The sequence below is a fragment of the Elgaria multicarinata genome, chromosome 3 (assembly GCF_023053635.1).
Source record: "Elgaria multicarinata webbii isolate HBS135686 ecotype San Diego chromosome 3, rElgMul1.1.pri, whole genome shotgun sequence".
Taxonomy (NCBI): Eukaryota; Metazoa; Chordata; class Lepidosauria; order Squamata; family Anguidae; genus Elgaria; species Elgaria multicarinata.
In genome coordinates this window covers 148,187,789-148,205,350 of record NC_086173.1, presented here as the reverse complement: position 1 = coordinate 148,205,350, position 17,562 = coordinate 148,187,789, and the positions used below count along the sequence as shown (strand labels likewise).

Sequence of the window (17,562 nt, the reverse complement as noted above, 5' to 3'; positions counted from 1 at the left end):
TGCTGCTGTTTTTATCTGATTGAGCTTTTATATTGTATTTTAAATTATGGTTTTACACTGTTGTTTTATACTTTGAATGTTTTTAATTTTTGTGAACCGCCCAGAGAGCTCCGGCTATTGGGCGGTATAGAAATGTAATTAATAATAAATTATAAATAAATAAGTAAGAGTGAGTACTGTGTGTGGTTCTTGCTTCTGTTAGTAGCAAAAAGCACTGAGCTTCAGCAGGTGTTCTCTACATGAGGTATGTTTAGCATGCTCGTTTCTGGCCACTCACGGAAGTTTCTGGTTCAAACTGACGATGCTGTGCTCAAACACAAAGTCTTCCTTAGCTTCCCCTCATCCCTTATTCCATTTTAAAATACAACCCAGATAAAGTGGAATAAACCCCTAATAGCATGAAACCAGCATCGTGTAAAGCTGACATTGTGCTATGAACCTGCCGAGGAAGGGCTTTGAACGGAGGAAGAAGAGGGTAAAATGCAACAAAGGGAAGCAGAGCTGATCCCTATGTGTCTACTCAGAAGAAAATCCCATTGGGTGTATTCCCAAGTAAGTGTGATGAGGGTTGTGAACTTACAGCAAAATCTTACTTTTGCTCAGGAGGGATCTACACTATTACTTTTAAAGCGCTTTAAAGCACTTTGAAAATGTTTTGAAAACTGTATATGCAGTGTGTCCTGGGCCCCAACAGTTGTCAAAACTGTTATAAAGCGCTTTAAAGCAGTAGTGTAGATCCCCCCACCCTGGCTTTCCTGGGGGCTGTGAGGAAACAGACAGCAGGAACACCCCCTCCTTTGCACACATACCAGGGAGGGAAGGAGGTGCTCCCATGATTCAACTGTGTTTATGTTTTAAAGGAACACTGGGAAACTGCAGCAGGACCTTCCCTCGCCCCTCTCCTCCCATATAATCCAAATTACATCAATTTGTATCAATCCTGCCAAAGAAACAGGAAGCACAATAGTGCCAGATAAACAACGGGGTTTCCCTTAATGTACAGAAGGTATATGGCTTTGTGTCAAATCATTATGAGTGTTTGAGTGCTGATGTGAGTACAGCTATCTAAGCCAACTTTAAGATCAAAAAGATTGCTCTGGGAAATCCATGTTAATCACTGCATTTGCGTACCACATATGGATCTGGCAAATTCACAACTGGCTGCCCACAATTCATCTCAAACCAAATCCATAGCTAGATCCTCCTCCTCCTCCTCCTTCTAGTTTAAGATCAGAGTCGAGCCTCAAGCTACACAAAGCCAGGAAACTTAGGCTGATGCCTTAACAAATGTGCCCTGTGATCAGTGATGAGATTGTGCAACGTCACAAATTGTGCTTGCTCACAAGTTGCGCTCCGTGCACCCACACTTTTCCTGGGTCTTTCAGACCCAAGTCCAGATGGGGAGGATGGAGTGCCTGGGACCAACGTAGTTATTACTGGATTTCTGGAAGAAAGTCCGAGCCACGAGGGAGCAGGAATATCCTCAAATTCCCTCTCTGTTTGCTCGCCCACCAACCAATCCTGTCTATCTAAAACTGCTGCTTGGAGCCATGCAGATTGGATTTTTAAGTACTCCCCAGCACTTCAAAATCAAACTGCAACTCCAAGCCACTTTTAGTGAGAGACCAGATGGGTCAGCAGAAGCAACTTTTGTTTACAAAAGGAAAGGTAAAAGGAGCTGATCAAGGGCCTTGCTACCTTAAAATCCTACCTTAAAATCCAGGTGTGTGGAGGGGCCAGCCTGCGTTAGAAGTAGCGCAGGCTGTCGCTCCTATCCACACGTCGACGCGTGCAAGAATTTTAATGTGATAAAGACTGTGGTTCATGTTTAATGCTCTAGTAAAAATCATTCGCTGCACTTTGTGAGAATGTTTTAAAAAAATTCTTATAAAACTGAATCAAATTACTATGCTGTGTGGAGATTTTAATGCTAGAATTGGGGCTGGTTCAAAACAAGTAGAGGGCACTAATTTTGGACAAGATATCCAAGTTTCACCTGTTGCTAGGGTCTCCCAAGATACTACTATAAACAAGCCATGACTAAGATTTCTAGAGGTTCTCTCTTTGCATCAATTGCAATGTCTCAATGGAACCCATCAGGATATAATGTTGGGTACCTATACCTATGTCACCAACAGGGAAGCTAGCACAATAGATTATATAGCAGTTTCTGCCAATCTGCTCCCAGACATTAACAACAGGGTTGAAAGTGATCATTTTTTTGTCACTGCTATTTAATTTTGAAATGCTCCACCTCCCATGTCCCTCTCAAAATTTAAATGGAATTCACGTGGGAGAACAGAGAATAAGGTGGTCAACCAATCTGGGCACTTCCATTTTTCAGACATTTGAGAGTCCAACTTTTAAATCCCTTTATCAAGAAATCTTACATTCTAATTCAGATATCTTAATTGTTTATAAAACCATTATTCAAAATCTTAGACCTAAATTGGTCTGTGACAAACAATTTAAACCCAATAGAGTAGTGGGCAACAGATGGTTTGATCTAGAATGTAGAGATCATAGTATCATAGAATAGCAGAGTTGGAAGGGACCTACAAGGCCATTGAGTCCAACCCCCTGCTTAATGCAGGAATCCACCCTAAATCATCCCTGACAGATGGTTGTCCAGCTGCCTCTTGAAGGCCTCTAGTGTGGGAGAGCCCACAACCTCCCTAGATAACTGATTCCATTGTCATACTGCTCTAACAGTCAGGAAGTTTTTCCTGATGTCCAGCTGGAATCTGGCTTCCTTTAACTTGAGCCCATTATTCCATGTCCTGCACTCTGGGAGGATTGAGAAGAGATCCTGGCCCAACTCTGTGTAACAACCTTTTAAGTATTTGAAGAGTGCTATCATGTCTCCCCTCCATCTTCTCTTCTCCAGGCTAAACATGCCCAGTTCTTTCAGTCTCTCCTCATAGGGCTTTGTTTCCAGAACCCTGATCATCCTGGTTGCCCTCCTCTGAACACGCTCCAGCTTGTCTGCGTCCTTCTTGAATTGTGGAGCCCAGAACTGGACGCAATATGCCCGGAAAGCATTAATGCATTATTCACGACAGGTATTTAGAAATAATGGTACTACCTCTCCTGACATTCTAGTTTCTATGAGATTATCTTATAAGGCACTGTTAATACAAAAGAAAGACACATATGTTAGGACACAATGGAAACAATTAGCCCTAGCTGTGACGGAAAAGAACGAGAAGCAGTTTTGGGATATAATTTCTACTGGTATGCACACTGTTAGACCGGTAACCATAGGGCACATTTCTTCTCATCAGTGGCATACTCATTTTATATATATATATATAAACTCTAAATTTGATATAAAAAGCCTTCTAAATTTGGTTGTATAGGCAATAAACCACGATTGAAATGTTAAGAATACCATAGGTGTTGTATCCCATGTGAGTTTGGTTTTGTAAATAAGTTTTAAAACTGTGTTAATCTGATTGATTGTAGTTCCTGAAGAAGGATTATTTCTAATCCGAAACGTCGAGCATTCCGGACACAGACAAGAACTATTAAAGATTTTAATCATTTTTATCGGCACCAGAGCTAGTCTCGCAATCTGTGCCTGCACAGTGGTGCCTTCTTACCCTGCCAACTACAGACTTCAGAAAAAGGCAACTTGCTAACACATTGTAATCATGAGTTGTTGTTTTTTATTTTATTCCTAGCAGATAACAAACTTACATACCACAATGAGATTATGCACCCATTTAAAACATCATATCAAGAGGGGGGCTTTCTGGCAAACCCATCTAAATTCCGCATTGCACGTATCAGATGTGATTTTGCTATTCTTTATTGCTCCACAGTATTCTTCCTCAGAGTGATTTGGTTCCTTGAACCTAGAGAAGTAAGAAAGAGGAACACTTGCTTTATCAAGATTCAATGCTGTGGCAACTTTCCCCCATTCTAATAATAAGCAACTTCAGTTTCTTCTCCAGTGCAGCCTTCCTTCCTACCTTTAGTGCCCAGTATTTCTTCTTGCGTCAATTCTGGATCCTTAATTTTACTTCTCTGTGGGAAATGTTGGGAGCTTAAATCTGAGCTAGTTTACAACTGAGAGCTTCCACTGAGCAACCTGATCAATTCAGGTCTAAACACCCCATGCTCCATAGTCTCCGTATTTTGATCAGAAAAGGAAAGGCCTAATGAAAAACAAACTTACAGATTCTTGTCCAACCGGGAGCCTGTCATCCATACCCATTTCTTCTCCGGAAATGACATGAAGAGTCCAGCCCAGTATGTATGTATATCTTGGGTAATCTGCTTTAAATACTCCTGAATCATAAACATAGTGGGGTTTTGTTTTTGGTTTTTTGAGAGAGAGGGTGATTAGAAAGTACTGTCACTCTCTTGTTATACTTCATTTTCCTGTCTATTCTGAGCACCAGACTGCTACTGCCTCTTGTCTATACAGTCACCACAAATTGCCCCTTTGTGTAACTTCTTGGTAACCTGGAATCTATGGATCATTTTGGCAGCAATTCCATTTGCTCTCAAGCTGTGTAAATCTAGTCAAAACTGTGCTCGGACAAGTAGTTGGATTTCTAGCACCAGATTTTGTATTTGTGTATTATTATTATTATTATTATTATTATTATTATTATTATTATTATTATTCTTGCTATTTCGGTCTCAGCTGAAGTCTCACTCAGGGGTAAGGATGCAGATAAATTTAACCCCAAACCATGTGTGCTGGATCAGGCTTTTTTTGGGAAGTGGAGCCAGGAGCATATGCTGAATCCTTTCTGGAAATACCCAGGGGCATTTGGCAAAGAGAGGCATTAATTATTTCATAAAAACTTCGCCATGTTCATGGCTTTCAGGTACACCAGATCAGAACATCTCAGAGAACAGGTAGCCTTATACCTCACATAGTCAAGGCCTTTGGTGAGGCCCAGTATTGGGCAAAAGGCGGGATAATAATAATAATAATAATAATAATAACAACAACAACAACAACAGCAACAACTTTGGTGTAACAAGGTACCAACACTGCCCAGGAGAGTTCCTGTTCTGTTTAGTTGAGTTCCAATTCCAGGCAGGATCTACACTAATGTTTTGAAACAGTTTATAACAGTAATGACAACTGTTGGGGCCCAGGACACACTCCATATATACAGTTTCCAAAATATTTTCAAAGTGTCATAACCTGCTTGGTGTAGATCTGGCCCATGTCATGGTTTCATCTGCCAATGATTTCCATAAGAACTGGCACCAACCTTCCCCTGTGCCAATTGATGGGGGGATGATGCTTTGTGGGGTTTAAGGCAGCCAAGGGATGTCCATAAGTCACATGACCCACTGCTTTGCATGCTCAGGAGCCATTGGCATGACAAAGAGTGGGTAAACACACTGAGCACTTGACAGCCTGGTGGCCTTCCAACATGCACAAAGAGGCCTAATCACGCAAGAGCCCTTCACACAGGCCTAGAATGGATTGTGGAATCCAATCCAAATCCAGTTTACTCTGGAACCTGAACACAATTATTTCCAAAGCTTCTCAGAGCATATCCAGTGGGTGCCACTCATTCCTTTCTCATGAAATTTTATTTTATTTTACTTTGAAATGAAGTTTTAAAAATAAAAGGGATAAAAAGAACACACACAATAATATAACAACATCTCTAAAACAAGAAAAAGAAAATAGGAATTCTCTGCAAATAAGGCCACTTTATATTCTGCATGACCAACACGTATGCCTTGGATGCGCGGATGAGCATGAAAGCAATCATTTTGCAGGCCTGGGATGGATTTCACAGTGTGGTTGTCCCTAACTGCCATCTTTGTCCTCTTTCAGACTCAGAGGCCAGGACCCCTTGGGTCACTGTCTATGCACTGACAAACTGACCAAGGCATGTGAATGAGATGTGGCACAGGGCAGGACCCTACGCCTAACATACCTCCCAGCTGGCCAATTACCAGTGTTATTATTTCAAAGTCGCAATCCAGTATAGACTTGGAAATAAGCCCATTGAACTCAGTGGGCCTTCTGAATAAACATTCATACCAACACATTGTAACAAATGGATGGTGGTTTCCTTTACCATCTCTTCCTTGTCTTGGATCACCACCAGGTGAGAACCCCTTGCTGAGCAAACATCTCGACTCTCGTTCCAAGATTTAACGTCTGTTGATGGCCAGTAGCACTTGTCCCCGTGGAGGTGCCAGTGTGCAGGGCAGAGTTTGCAAGTGGAATTCACTGGGGAAGGAGAGTCAGGCATGCCATTAATGCTTCTGGCTAAGCCCCATTTCCAGTGAGGGAAGACAGTTTCAGCAAGTCATTGTTTTTGCAACCTGTACAAAAGCACTGGATGCTTTCACAGAGTCTAGTTTTGCTTCATTATGCTACTGCATGGTGGAAGAGAAATGGATAGTAGCTACCTGAATTAGTCCTCAGCTAATCACAGAACCAGAGAAAAAGAAAGTGGCCTTCAATCAAAGACACTTTTGCCTGGACAAGAGACATGGCAACAGAGGGTGTATTTGTTTTGCCCTGTCTGTATTACCAACTAGCCACTATCAGTCAGTAAAGAGAATACTGAGCAGCACAGCAAAATAGGGCTGTGTACCACCAAAGCCCTGAATCCAAGCTGAGGCGGGCCAATTTGGCCTGCCTCAGCCTGAATCCAAGCCACTCCTGGTTGGCCTAAGGCTGAAGAGGATCAGTACTGAAGCACTTGGGCTGATTCAGGGAAGTGGTGGCCCACTCCCCCCACTCACTCACTTGCCCAAAAAAGCTTGTGAGAGGCCAGCTGGTGAGTCCAGTGGACTTACTGGACGCACCTTCCTCCCCCTCACCACCCTCCTCTCCCTTCCCAGTCACCTCCTGCCACTACTGGGATTTACCTTGTCATACATCTTCCTCCCTGAGAGCCAAGCCATGTTTTAAAGGTAAGATCATGTGGAGTCTCTATTTTTAATAGATCTATGGCTACTATAAAGGGCCATTTTGCCAGATCTATTAAAAATATAGCTCCATGATCTTACCTGTAAAGTGCAGCTCTGTTCTCTGGGAGGAAGACACAAGGCAAGGTAAGTCCCGGCAGTGGCAGCAGCTCTCAGTTGAGGGAAGGAAGAAGTGGGGAGTCTGTGGAGAGTCCAATGGACTCCTGGGCTAGATCTACAAGTCATTGCGAAGGTGCTTCCGTGCGCCTTTTTTAAAGACGTACCTAAAAGAAGCGCCTCTTTCTTTACTGTGTGTACTGTGAGCTAGGCAGCGGCGCCTGCGGAAGAATCTCTACCCCATTCAAAGACGCTGCTCGGGCCGCTTCCCCCTCGCGTGTTCTTTCATTCGAATAATCCCCCCTCCCACCCGCCGGCTCTTCTGGCGCGTCCCGGCGGCGGAGCCTCCCGCTGAACACTTTTCTCCCTAGGTGTGTTTGTATTTGCGTTTGCGTGCGCGTGTGCGAGCACACACCGAAGAGAGTCCCAGGGAGATGACACCGTGGGGGAGAGCGAGAGGCAGGAGCTGAACTCGTCCGCCGCGCGCACGCAAACGCAAATACAAACACACCGAGGGAGAAAAGTGTTTTGCAGGAGGAGCCGCTGCCGCCAGGACGCGCCAGAAGAGCCGCCGGGTGGGAGGGGGGATTATTCGAATGGAAGAACACGCGAGGGGGAAGCGGCCAGAGAAGAGCAGCGTCTTTGAATGGGGTAGAGATTCTTCCGCAGGCGGCACTGCCTAGCTCACAGTACACACAGTAAAGAAAGAGGCGCTTCTTTTAGGTATGTCTTTAAAAAAGGCGCACGGAAGCGCCTTCGCAACGACGTGTAGATCTGGCCCTGGTCAGCCTTGCAGCCAGGTTTCCTGGGTGCTGACCACATGGCTGACACCCAGGAACTCAGATGACTGACCCACTTTTATATACCACCTCATAGCCGAAGCTCTCTGGGTGGTTTACAAACGTTAAACTCTCTTGAAGTGCAAAGAGATGTTTATTTACTGAATAAAGTTTTCTGGATTACTTGGCAAACTTCTTTTTTTCTTGCACTTTGGCAGAAAGGCAAGAAAACACGACCGTGAGGCAACCAAGTTCTGAAGTGCCCCGAGTCGATTCAGGGCTGTTTCAGAGGCTCCGAAATGGCCTCTGAGGTGAGTTGGGGGGTGAGGGGCTTTGCACAGCCCTGTAGCAAAACTTTCTTGTGGGATTAAAATGAAATTGTTGCAAACTGCCCAGAGAACTTTGGCTATGGGGCAGTATAAAAATGAAAATAGCAACAACAAATAATAATAATCCTAGATTATGGAATGTTTCTGAAGATATACTCTGCTTGAAAGGAAGTGGAAGTTATTAGGCGGACATAATCCCTATTCTGAGCTAAAACACACGGAGAGAGAAAATGGAGCCCTCTTGAGGCTTGACACAGGACATACACAATATAAAAAGCAGATGATTGCGGAGTGTAGGAAAGAAGGAAGGAAAGAAAGAAAGGAAGGAAAGAAAGTAGTTCACTGCTGAAATATACTGTTGATGCTTGATATTATAAATGTGAATGCAGATACAATGAATGAAACAGATTTGTCTAGAGAAGGTCAGAAGATCCCAAAGAACAGCACAAAGGTGCATTAAAGGAATGAAGACAAGCACTTACAGTGAACTGCTATCAGTAACTGCAAGTGGACAGGAGAACAATGTATCATTTTTACCTGAAGAGCCACCCTGGCTTTGGTTGCAGACTTTGCTTCTAAGAAGAGATTGGAAATTGCCTGGAGAAACATCACATTTCACAGGGCATGTGCTGGTATATCTGGCAATGGCGGCCTCTGCTTTTCCTTTCTCAGCCTCCAACTGCAAAACTTCCAAAACAAACAAACAAGCCATTTCAGTTGAGAAGAATGAAAGAGAAATGGCCTCAACTCCATTTTTTCCCCATCATAGCAAAGTTATGTTTATGTTTATCCACCAGTATGAAAGGACGTTTCTTAGATTAGGAGCTTGCCTCGTGGCACTGCTTGGCCGCTAAACCCTGTGGTTTCGCTGCTTCAGGTGGGGGTGGGTAATCCCTGTTGTAGGAGGCAGTGCAGGATTTCCGGTGGCCATCTGGGTACTTGAGCCCGCCCTCTACCCAGCTTCTGGTGACCAATCAGTGGTCGTTATCTGCCCCAGAATGCCCCCAGCTCATTGCTGAAGCGAGGTCACATGGTGGGAAGAACCATGCTGACCTTGCTTGAAAGGAAAAAGTCGGATTAAGTCCTTGACTTTTTGAAAGTGCAGCTTCAGGGAAAAGCCCCTTGGTGGCTGTGAGTTGGTGGCTGCATCATATAACTGACGCAATGCCACCGCACAGCCACTGCAGGACAAAAGAGTTATATAGAAACACACACACCCCAGGTGATATTGGGCCCAGCATATACGTGACTTCATTGGGCAATGTTCATGCATTTGTTTGAACAAGCAGATCCTTCAGTGCTAGGGTGACCGGATTTACCCGGATTTGTCCTGGGGTTTTGTTGGCAAATCCAGGAGGGGGAGGAGAAATCCGGATTTTTTTGGGGGGGGGCAAAGAGCAGCTCTAATGGGAATTAACAAAAATGCTTATAACTCTGTCATTTTTAAAGATAAAGACATGAAACTTGGCACAATGGTAGCTCTTAGGAAGGGCTTTAGTCATACCAAATTTGAAACAGATCCGTTCATCCATTGATTTTTAAGGAATTTTTTAAAAATTGAGGTTTTAAAATTATTATTTTTTTAAATTGTCATTTTTAAAGATAAAGAGATGAAACTTTGTACCATGAAAGGATTTAGGTAGAGCTTTAGCCATACCAAATTTGAAACAGATCTGGGGCCAGTAGCAAACCCTGTTTACAACAACAGCAGCTTGCAATGAGTGAAGATACAATCAGAAAAGATATTTGAGGGAAGAGGAGAATGTAACACACAGAGTATAGCAAAAGCTTCAAAGTACAGCAAAACCTACAAAAGTAGGAGTGAGTGAAGTTAATTTCAGATACACTGAATCTCTCGCTTGTTCTTTATTTCAGTGATTTTAACATTAAGATGTTATGTAGAACAGATTTGTCTTAAATGTGTGCTGTAAAATCAGACATGTGACCAAGGCTATGTTCGGGTGGGCACGCCCCCTTGGTACTGGACACGCCCCCTTGGGGGCGACCAGGTTGTCCTCCTTTTTGGTTTCCAAAATATGGTCACCCTATTCAGTGCAGCCCTGTGGGATATTGGGATAGATGGACTTTTGAGTGCAGCCCTGTGGGATATTGGGATAGACGGACTTTTGAATTAGCCTAGCCTCAAACCAATCCAGCAGCCATGATTATTAAGTTGTCTATTTCCAAGATTTATCAGTATCATTTAACAATTCATTGGACCATGGGATGGAGCATAGAAGGCAAGCCAATGAGGCTCAGGGACAAGTAACTTCGTCAAGAAACTGAAACCGAAGCATGGGTGGGACCTGAGCCCCAATTGCCAGATCTCATATTTGCCCCGCAAAGCTCAACAAATGCCCATATCACAGGATGCCCATTTCACAGAAAGCAAAACTGGTGATGCTCATAGAAACACACACACCCTCACAAAAGCACCACCAGGAAAACAAACCAGCTAACACACACACATACACACACACACACACACACACACATGAGACAAGAAAAACACCCTGCAGGATGCTTCCCAGCAGCCCTTTTTTCTGGATGCATTTTCTGGATGGCTGAGATCTGGTGTGTTGTAATAGTTTGTGTGTTGGCCTGGGAATTGGGAGTTCTGGGTTCTAGTCCCCATTTGGCCATGGAAGCTCACTGGGTGACTGTGGGCCAGTCACAGACTCTCAGCCTAATTTACCTCACAGGGTATGTAAGGATAAAACGGAGAGGAGGATTCTTACAGTGCCTTGAGTTCATTGTAGGAAAAAAGGCAGGATATGAATGAATGACTTTTCAAAATGGAGAGCTGGGCTGCAGCCACCTGCCACTCACCCCCCTAAAAATGCTCACACAGCCCCCCCCCCCCGAGGCATTCTTGGAAACAGAGTTGGCACCTCACTTTGCAACAGGTCAGGGCTAGGGAAAAGCATGTTACACATTAAACAGACTTCTACTTCTAAATATACATAACTCTGGTACTCACCTAAGGCTATGACAGCACTCACCAGGATGACAATCACAAAGCATGCTATCCACAGAGTGATCTGGTGCCAACGGAGAGGGTGGGGAACATCTGTGAAAAGTGACAGCTTTTTTATGAAACTGAATGACGTGTGTAAGGAGTACTTGGAGTCTGTTAACCACAAATGATTGGAGGTTGAGGAGCACTGAAATTAAAGGATGCTTTGTGAAGTCTGAATTTTGTTCTGTGCAGTGTTATGTGCAACAGACATTATTATTATTATTATTATTATTATTATTATTATTATTATTATTTATTTATTTATATAGCACCATCAATGTACATGGTGCTGTACAGAGTAAAACAGTAAATAGCAAGACTCTGCCGCATAGGCTTACAATCTAATAAAATCATAGTAAAACAATAAGGAGGGGAAGAGAATGCAAACAGGCACAGGGTAGGGTAAACAGGCACTGGGTAGGGTAAAACTAACAGTATAAAGTCTGCACAACATCAAGTTTTAAAAGCTTTAGGAAAAAGAAAAGTTTTTAGTTGAGCTTTAAAAGCTGCGATTGAACTTACACATTCATCAAATTTCCAAATAGTCACTAAAATCCAACATTTTGTTCCTGGTAGATTAAGATTTCAGCACTGCATATCACAAATCTGTCGACCTTTTCAAATCCATATCTATCTATCTATCTATCTATCTATCTATCTATCTATCTATCTATCTATCTTTGGAAGTGTATAAACCAAAATAAAGAAAAACCCATATCTACCATAAAATGGCCATAGATCCAAAAGAGTGAATTTAGTTCTTGGAATCTAGAACTGCAGATTGCTTCACAAATTCCTGGTAAGAAATTATGCATTCACAGAACTATAGGGATGTTTTTTTAAAAACAACAATCTCCTTTTTTTTCCACAGAAAGAAAATGGTAACCCACGGTGTAGCCTGTCACTATGGCCATAGCTAGACGGGGCTTTATCCTCAGACGAACCCCGGAATAAGACCCTTCCCTCCTCCCCCTTACTTGCGTCCGTCATGTTCCAGCAGCGGCTTCACCTGAGGCCAAGGCTCAAAGAAGAAGGGCAGGCTGCGGTTGCGGCCTGGTCTTCCGGTTTGAGCCTCAGCCTCAGTTGAAGCTGCCGCCGGACCGCGACAGAGGCAGGTAAGCCCCGCTCCCCTCTGCCAACTTACCTGGCTCTGCTGCCGTCACTACACAGACTGCAGCAGTGCCAGGTAAGCCCCCACTTACCTTTTTTTCAGAGTTCTGGATCGAGGTGAAGGATCCGCTTGGTCTTGATCCTCTTCACCTTGATCTGCAGCCCCCCCCCGACCCGCTTCATCTCCGCCTTTGTCGGAGGCGAATCAGGCCACCTCTCTATTGCTTCTGTGCTCCGAAGCGAAGTGGAGCACAGCCCTACTCAAAACCACTTAACAGACAGGGGCTCAGCCTGTAAATCATGCCTGTGTCCAAACAGGGCGGTACTGTTCAGCCCACCAAGATGACACTACAACCTGAGTGACTCCTTCAACAAGCCCCCCACCCTTTAAAACACTTTATTTATTTATTTAAAACATTTGTATCCCGCCCTATATCATTAAGATCTCAGGGTGGCATACAGATAATCTCAGGGCAGCGTACTCTATCAGTTTCCCACAGAAGTCTTACAGCCCCAAGGCCAAGGGAGGAAGAGGGGCAAAACTACTCTCTTCTATACTCCTGAGAACCCTGACAGAGATAAGCCTGCTCACATTCTGACACTCCAAACCAGTTCTAATTAAATCTACCTACATCCTGCAAGGACTCCCAGCCTTGTAGAACAGATATAGCTGGTTTGCAATTCTTCAAAACCTGGGAATTGTTATTACAGGTATATTAGGGCATGTGCCCTGAACCTTCTGGGCTGTGCCTTCCTGAATCTTTAACACTGCCCCAGTGATGTTATGTGCCTCAACACAGACAAGCCTCTTCCCTCTGAGCTTAGTAGCCTTGCATTGGCTAGACATTAGGAATCTCTCCCTTAGTAGACCAGTAGAGGGGGGCAGCATAAAGGCAGCAACACAAAACAAAACAAAAATAAAAATTTCCCAAAGAACATGTTCAGAAGAAACACTCTTAAGTGCAAGGAACCAAACAAGGCTGCACTGGATAGTTGTTGCTTTTTTTAAAAAAAGTTTAATATAGGATGGTGCACTTAATATAGGATGGTACAATTCTAGCCTGGGCTGCAGTTGAAGCTGCCGTGATAGAGCCAGGTAAGCCCCTCTCCCCCCTTACCTGGCTCCACTGCCATTGCCACATGGATTGCATCGCTACTGCCAGGTAAGCCCTCCCCTCCACTGACATGGGTCCGTCATGGTCCGGGCAACAGCTTCAACTGCAGCCCAGGCCTCAGGCCAGAAACAGGCGGCAGCGGCAGAGCCAGGTAAGCTCCCCTCCCCACTTACCTGGCTCCGAATCGCTTCAGACTATTCCGAACCGCTTCAGACCATTCCAAACCGCTGTGAGCTGATCCGGACCTCCCCTGATCCATTCCGGAACCGGACTTTGGAGGTCCAGATCTGCCTGCTCTGCTTCGGATCTGGGGATCCATAACAGAGCGGAGCACACCCCTATTAAATATCAGGAATTCTCCTTAACAGAGAAGTGAATTTTAAATGGAAAGAATGTGTCTGCTAAACACTTTGTCTATTAAATTTGAGACCTTCGGCTCCTCTGAACGAGTGATTTATTGCACACTTGTTATTGGTCACTCAAGGAAGTTTTCAGGTCCATTGCATGACATTGTCCACAATCAGGACAAACCCTGCTGTGAAAAGAATCACTTTTAAAGCTGTAATATTTTTGGGGAAAGCGAGATCTTCCACCACTAGATGTCACTGTCTCAACAGAAGTGAATGGAGGGGAAGTTTTCAGTTCTCTGCCTGTGTAATCATGCCAAAAAACCAGGAAACAAAGCCCCATGATAAGCAACACGATGTCCCCTTGACTTGAACAAATCGTCTCATTGCTCTCCTGAACAGCTGAAAAGGGTATATAAGCCACAGTGGTTAACAAGTATTGACAGAGATGGATAGAGTACTCTGCAGTTATCACCACCAGAGATGTCCTCCATGGCATTATGGTAATGTAGAAAGAGGATGTGGGTGTAGAGTGAAGGAGAGGAGGATGTTTACAGCTTTAGACTGTGGCTTGGCCAAGACATCATGTCTCAATCTTTCACACAGAGTGGAGAAAGAAGTGTGAAATGCTAGGGTGTATGTTGTCTCTGCTGAAATTCACTTTTCAATACAACTGTTAAAGATACAGGAGCCCTGTCCTCCTTTCCATATGGTCACCCTAGAAATGCTGCAGAAGAAACAATAAGCAGAGGTCTAGCTCTGTGTGTGGTTCACAGCCTTTCCTCAGCCTGGGGCCCTCCACATCTATTGAACTACAACTCACACCATTCTGAGCCAGCATGGCCATGTTGACTAGGGATCAGGGGTGTTGTAGACCTGCATCTGGAGGGTGCCAGTTTAGGAAAGGCTGAATTTTCACTTCTTTGGATAACATGATTTGAAACCCATTTCTCTGCAGGGTCAAGGGTGCCTGGGCTCATTGAAGTCAATGGGTTCAGGCATTCCTGTTTGTGAAGGTAGGCAGGGAGCTGTGACTCTGCCAGCCTCCTTTTCCTGCTGCCACCACTTCCTGAGCCCTCCCTTTCCTGGGACTCTTGGAGGAACCTCTGAAGCATTCTCGTTCAAAGCTGCCAGAGCAGTATCCCACTGGTTTTAGCCCTAACACAACAAAAAGAATAATAACATCAAAGATTGGGGTAGATGTTTGTTTACAGATTAGGAGTGAGGAAATGGGAAGAGGAAATAAGAGCAAAATACAGAAAAATACCCAAGAACCAATTCCCTGGTTGGAAACTCGGCACAGACTAAAATAATAAGTTCTACCTGGCCTAACTACTTATACCCAAAGTAGGATCTTTTGTTGTTTGCCAGCAACTGAAACCTTCACCTGAACCTGATGAAAACCCAAAGGACAAAAGGCGGAGATTCTCTCCAGAGTTTTATACCATTTCCATCCCCACGTCCTCTTCCAGAGGAAGATGAGATGGCATTTTCACTCTTTCACAGCTAGGGCTGTTCTTTTGACAGACGAAGATGGTTTACTGCCCCGAATCGAGATAATGGCTCGGGACTGTTGCCCCCAGCCTTGAGATGAGCCAGTCTGCCCCTGGCCCAGGTTACTGGGGTTGCAAATCTTCTTTGCACGCTAAAAGAAATGCTATTCTCTATCAACCTTTGCCTCACATGGCAGTCACTGCAAATGAGGCCATCTTCTTTACATTGATGATGTTAATGATTAATTACATTTCTGTACCGCCCCATAGCCAAAGCTTTCTGGGTGGTTTACAAAGATTAAAACATTGAAATCTGTATGCAAAATTTAAAAACACACAACAGACAGTACACGCAGAGACAATGTACATATAAAAACAACTTTGAGCAGTCAGACAAACCATAAAAACAAATCCAGGATAAATTAAAACTCATCACATGCTGCTAAATGCCTGGGCAAAGAGAAAAGTCTTGACTTGGTGCTGAAAAGATACCAGTATTGGCACCGGGTGGGGGGTGGGGATCTACACTACTGCTTTAAAGCGCTTTAAAGTGCTTTATAACAGTTTTGACAACTGTTGGGGCCCAGGACACACTGCATATACAGGTTTCAAAACATTTTCAAAGTGCTTTAAAGTGCTTTAAAAGCAGTAGTGTAGATCCCCCCCCCCAGGTGGGCCTCATCGGGGAGATCATTCCATAATTGGTGGGCCACCACTGAGAAGGCCCTCTCCCTTGTTGCCGTATTCCAAGCCTTCCTTAGAGTAGGCACTCAGAGAAGGATCTTAGATGTTGAACTGTTTTTATGCATTTCATTGTTGTAAGCCGCCTTGGAAGGGCTTCTGCTTTGAAAGGCAGCCAAGAAATGTTTAAAATAAATAAATAAAATACAAATGGGTAAAATCCAATGTAAGTCCTACTTAGTAGACCCACTGAAATGAATATAACTTAGTCTTGACTAATATAAGTCCCATTCATTTCAATGGGTCTACTCTAAATAGGACTTACGTTGGATTCTACCAAATTAAAATCCAATTTGAATTTTAAAATAATCTCATGCCATCTTATTTTCCAATTTAATTATAAATCTAGTTTGATTTGCATTGTGCTTAATAAATGTAAATAATAATAATAATAATAATAATAATAATAATAATTCTGTATATGTTCTTAATGCTACTGTTCTTATGCAAATCAATTACATTCAACTTGTTTTACCTTATATTTAATTCATGCTTTAGAAATTGACATCTCTAATACATTAAGCGTGCAATCTTATGCATGTTTAGACAGAAAAACGCCCTACAACTCCTAGCATTCCCCAGACAGAATGGCTGTCTAAATATGCATAGGATCGTGCCCTTATGAACTCATATAAGGCTCCAGAGCTCCAGTTTGCTTGCCATCAGATCTTAGAGTTAATGACATCCTCTACCACATTACTCTTGAAAAATAAACCTTATTCCTTAATAGGTTGTTGGTTTCTTTTAGTTTAATAATAAAACGTTATCCATGGCATAATTAAATTATCACCTTGATTTCTAAAGAAAGTTTATCATAACAAAAGAATACCCAGGGGAAAGTTTGAACCTCCACATTATTTTGTTGTTGTTGTTGTTTTTGTTGTTGTTATTATTAGTATTATTATTTGTATACCACCCTGTAGCCGAGGCTCTCTGGACACTTTACATAGTATAAAAACACTTAAAAACAATATACAAAAATTTTAAATCACAAAAACATACAATTTTAAACCACAAAAACATACAAAACCAAACTTAGGCTAATTACATATTGCTAAATGCCTGGGAGAAGAGAAAAGTCTTCACCTGGCTCTGAAAAGATAACAATGTCATGCCAGGCTGTTCCACAATTGAGTGGGGGGGGACCAAGCCATGTAAGGCTTTATAGGTTAAAACCAACACCTTGAATCGGGCTCGGAAACATACTGGCAGCCAATACAAGCAGGCCAGAGTGGGTCTTATATGTTCAAACCTTCTGGTCGCTGTTATCACTCTGGCTGCTGCATTTTGCACAAGCTGCAGCTTCCAAACCGTCTTCAAAGGCAGCCCCAAGTAGAGTGCATTGCAGTAATCTAACTTGGAGGTTACCAGAGCATGGACAACTGAAGCCAGGTTATACCTGTTCAGATAGGGGCATAGCTGGGCCGTCAACCGAAGCTGGTAGAAAGCACTCCATGCCATTGAGGCCACCTGAGCCTCAAGTGACAAGAGATGGTTCTAGGAAAAACCCCAAGCTACAAACCTGCTCCTTCAGGGGGAGTGCAGCCCCATCCAGAACAGGTTGGGGAGTAAGTATTCCTTTGGCCAGCCTACATGTAGTTAGCATCAT

At 43.5% G+C, this 17,562-nt stretch overlaps 1 protein-coding gene across 6 annotated transcripts in view; it reads right to left on the bottom strand.

Annotated features, from left to right (window-relative positions):
- Positions 1 to 3,645: 3,645 nt before the first annotated feature.
- Positions 3,646 to 17,562, bottom strand: part of LOC134395997 (killer cell lectin-like receptor subfamily F member 1) — an 86,754-nt gene continuing 72,837 nt past the window's right edge. For 2 of the 6 annotated variants that reach the window (XM_063122305.1, XM_063122304.1), the window contains 5 exons: positions 11,109 to 11,258; positions 8,666 to 8,815; positions 6,063 to 6,217; positions 4,181 to 4,293; positions 3,646 to 3,857 (listed from right to left, as the gene is read on the bottom strand). In XM_063122305.1, the coding sequence (XP_062978375.1) occupies positions 3,734 to 3,857; positions 4,181 to 4,293; positions 6,063 to 6,217; positions 8,666 to 8,815; positions 11,109 to 11,258 (692 nt within the window). In that variant the 3' untranslated portion in view covers positions 3,646 to 3,733. The remainder of the gene's footprint in view (positions 3,858 to 4,180; positions 4,294 to 6,062; positions 6,218 to 8,665; positions 8,816 to 11,108; positions 11,259 to 17,562) is intronic. The other 4 variants (XM_063122308.1, XM_063122306.1, XM_063122309.1 and 1 more) reach the window with 3 other exon arrangements.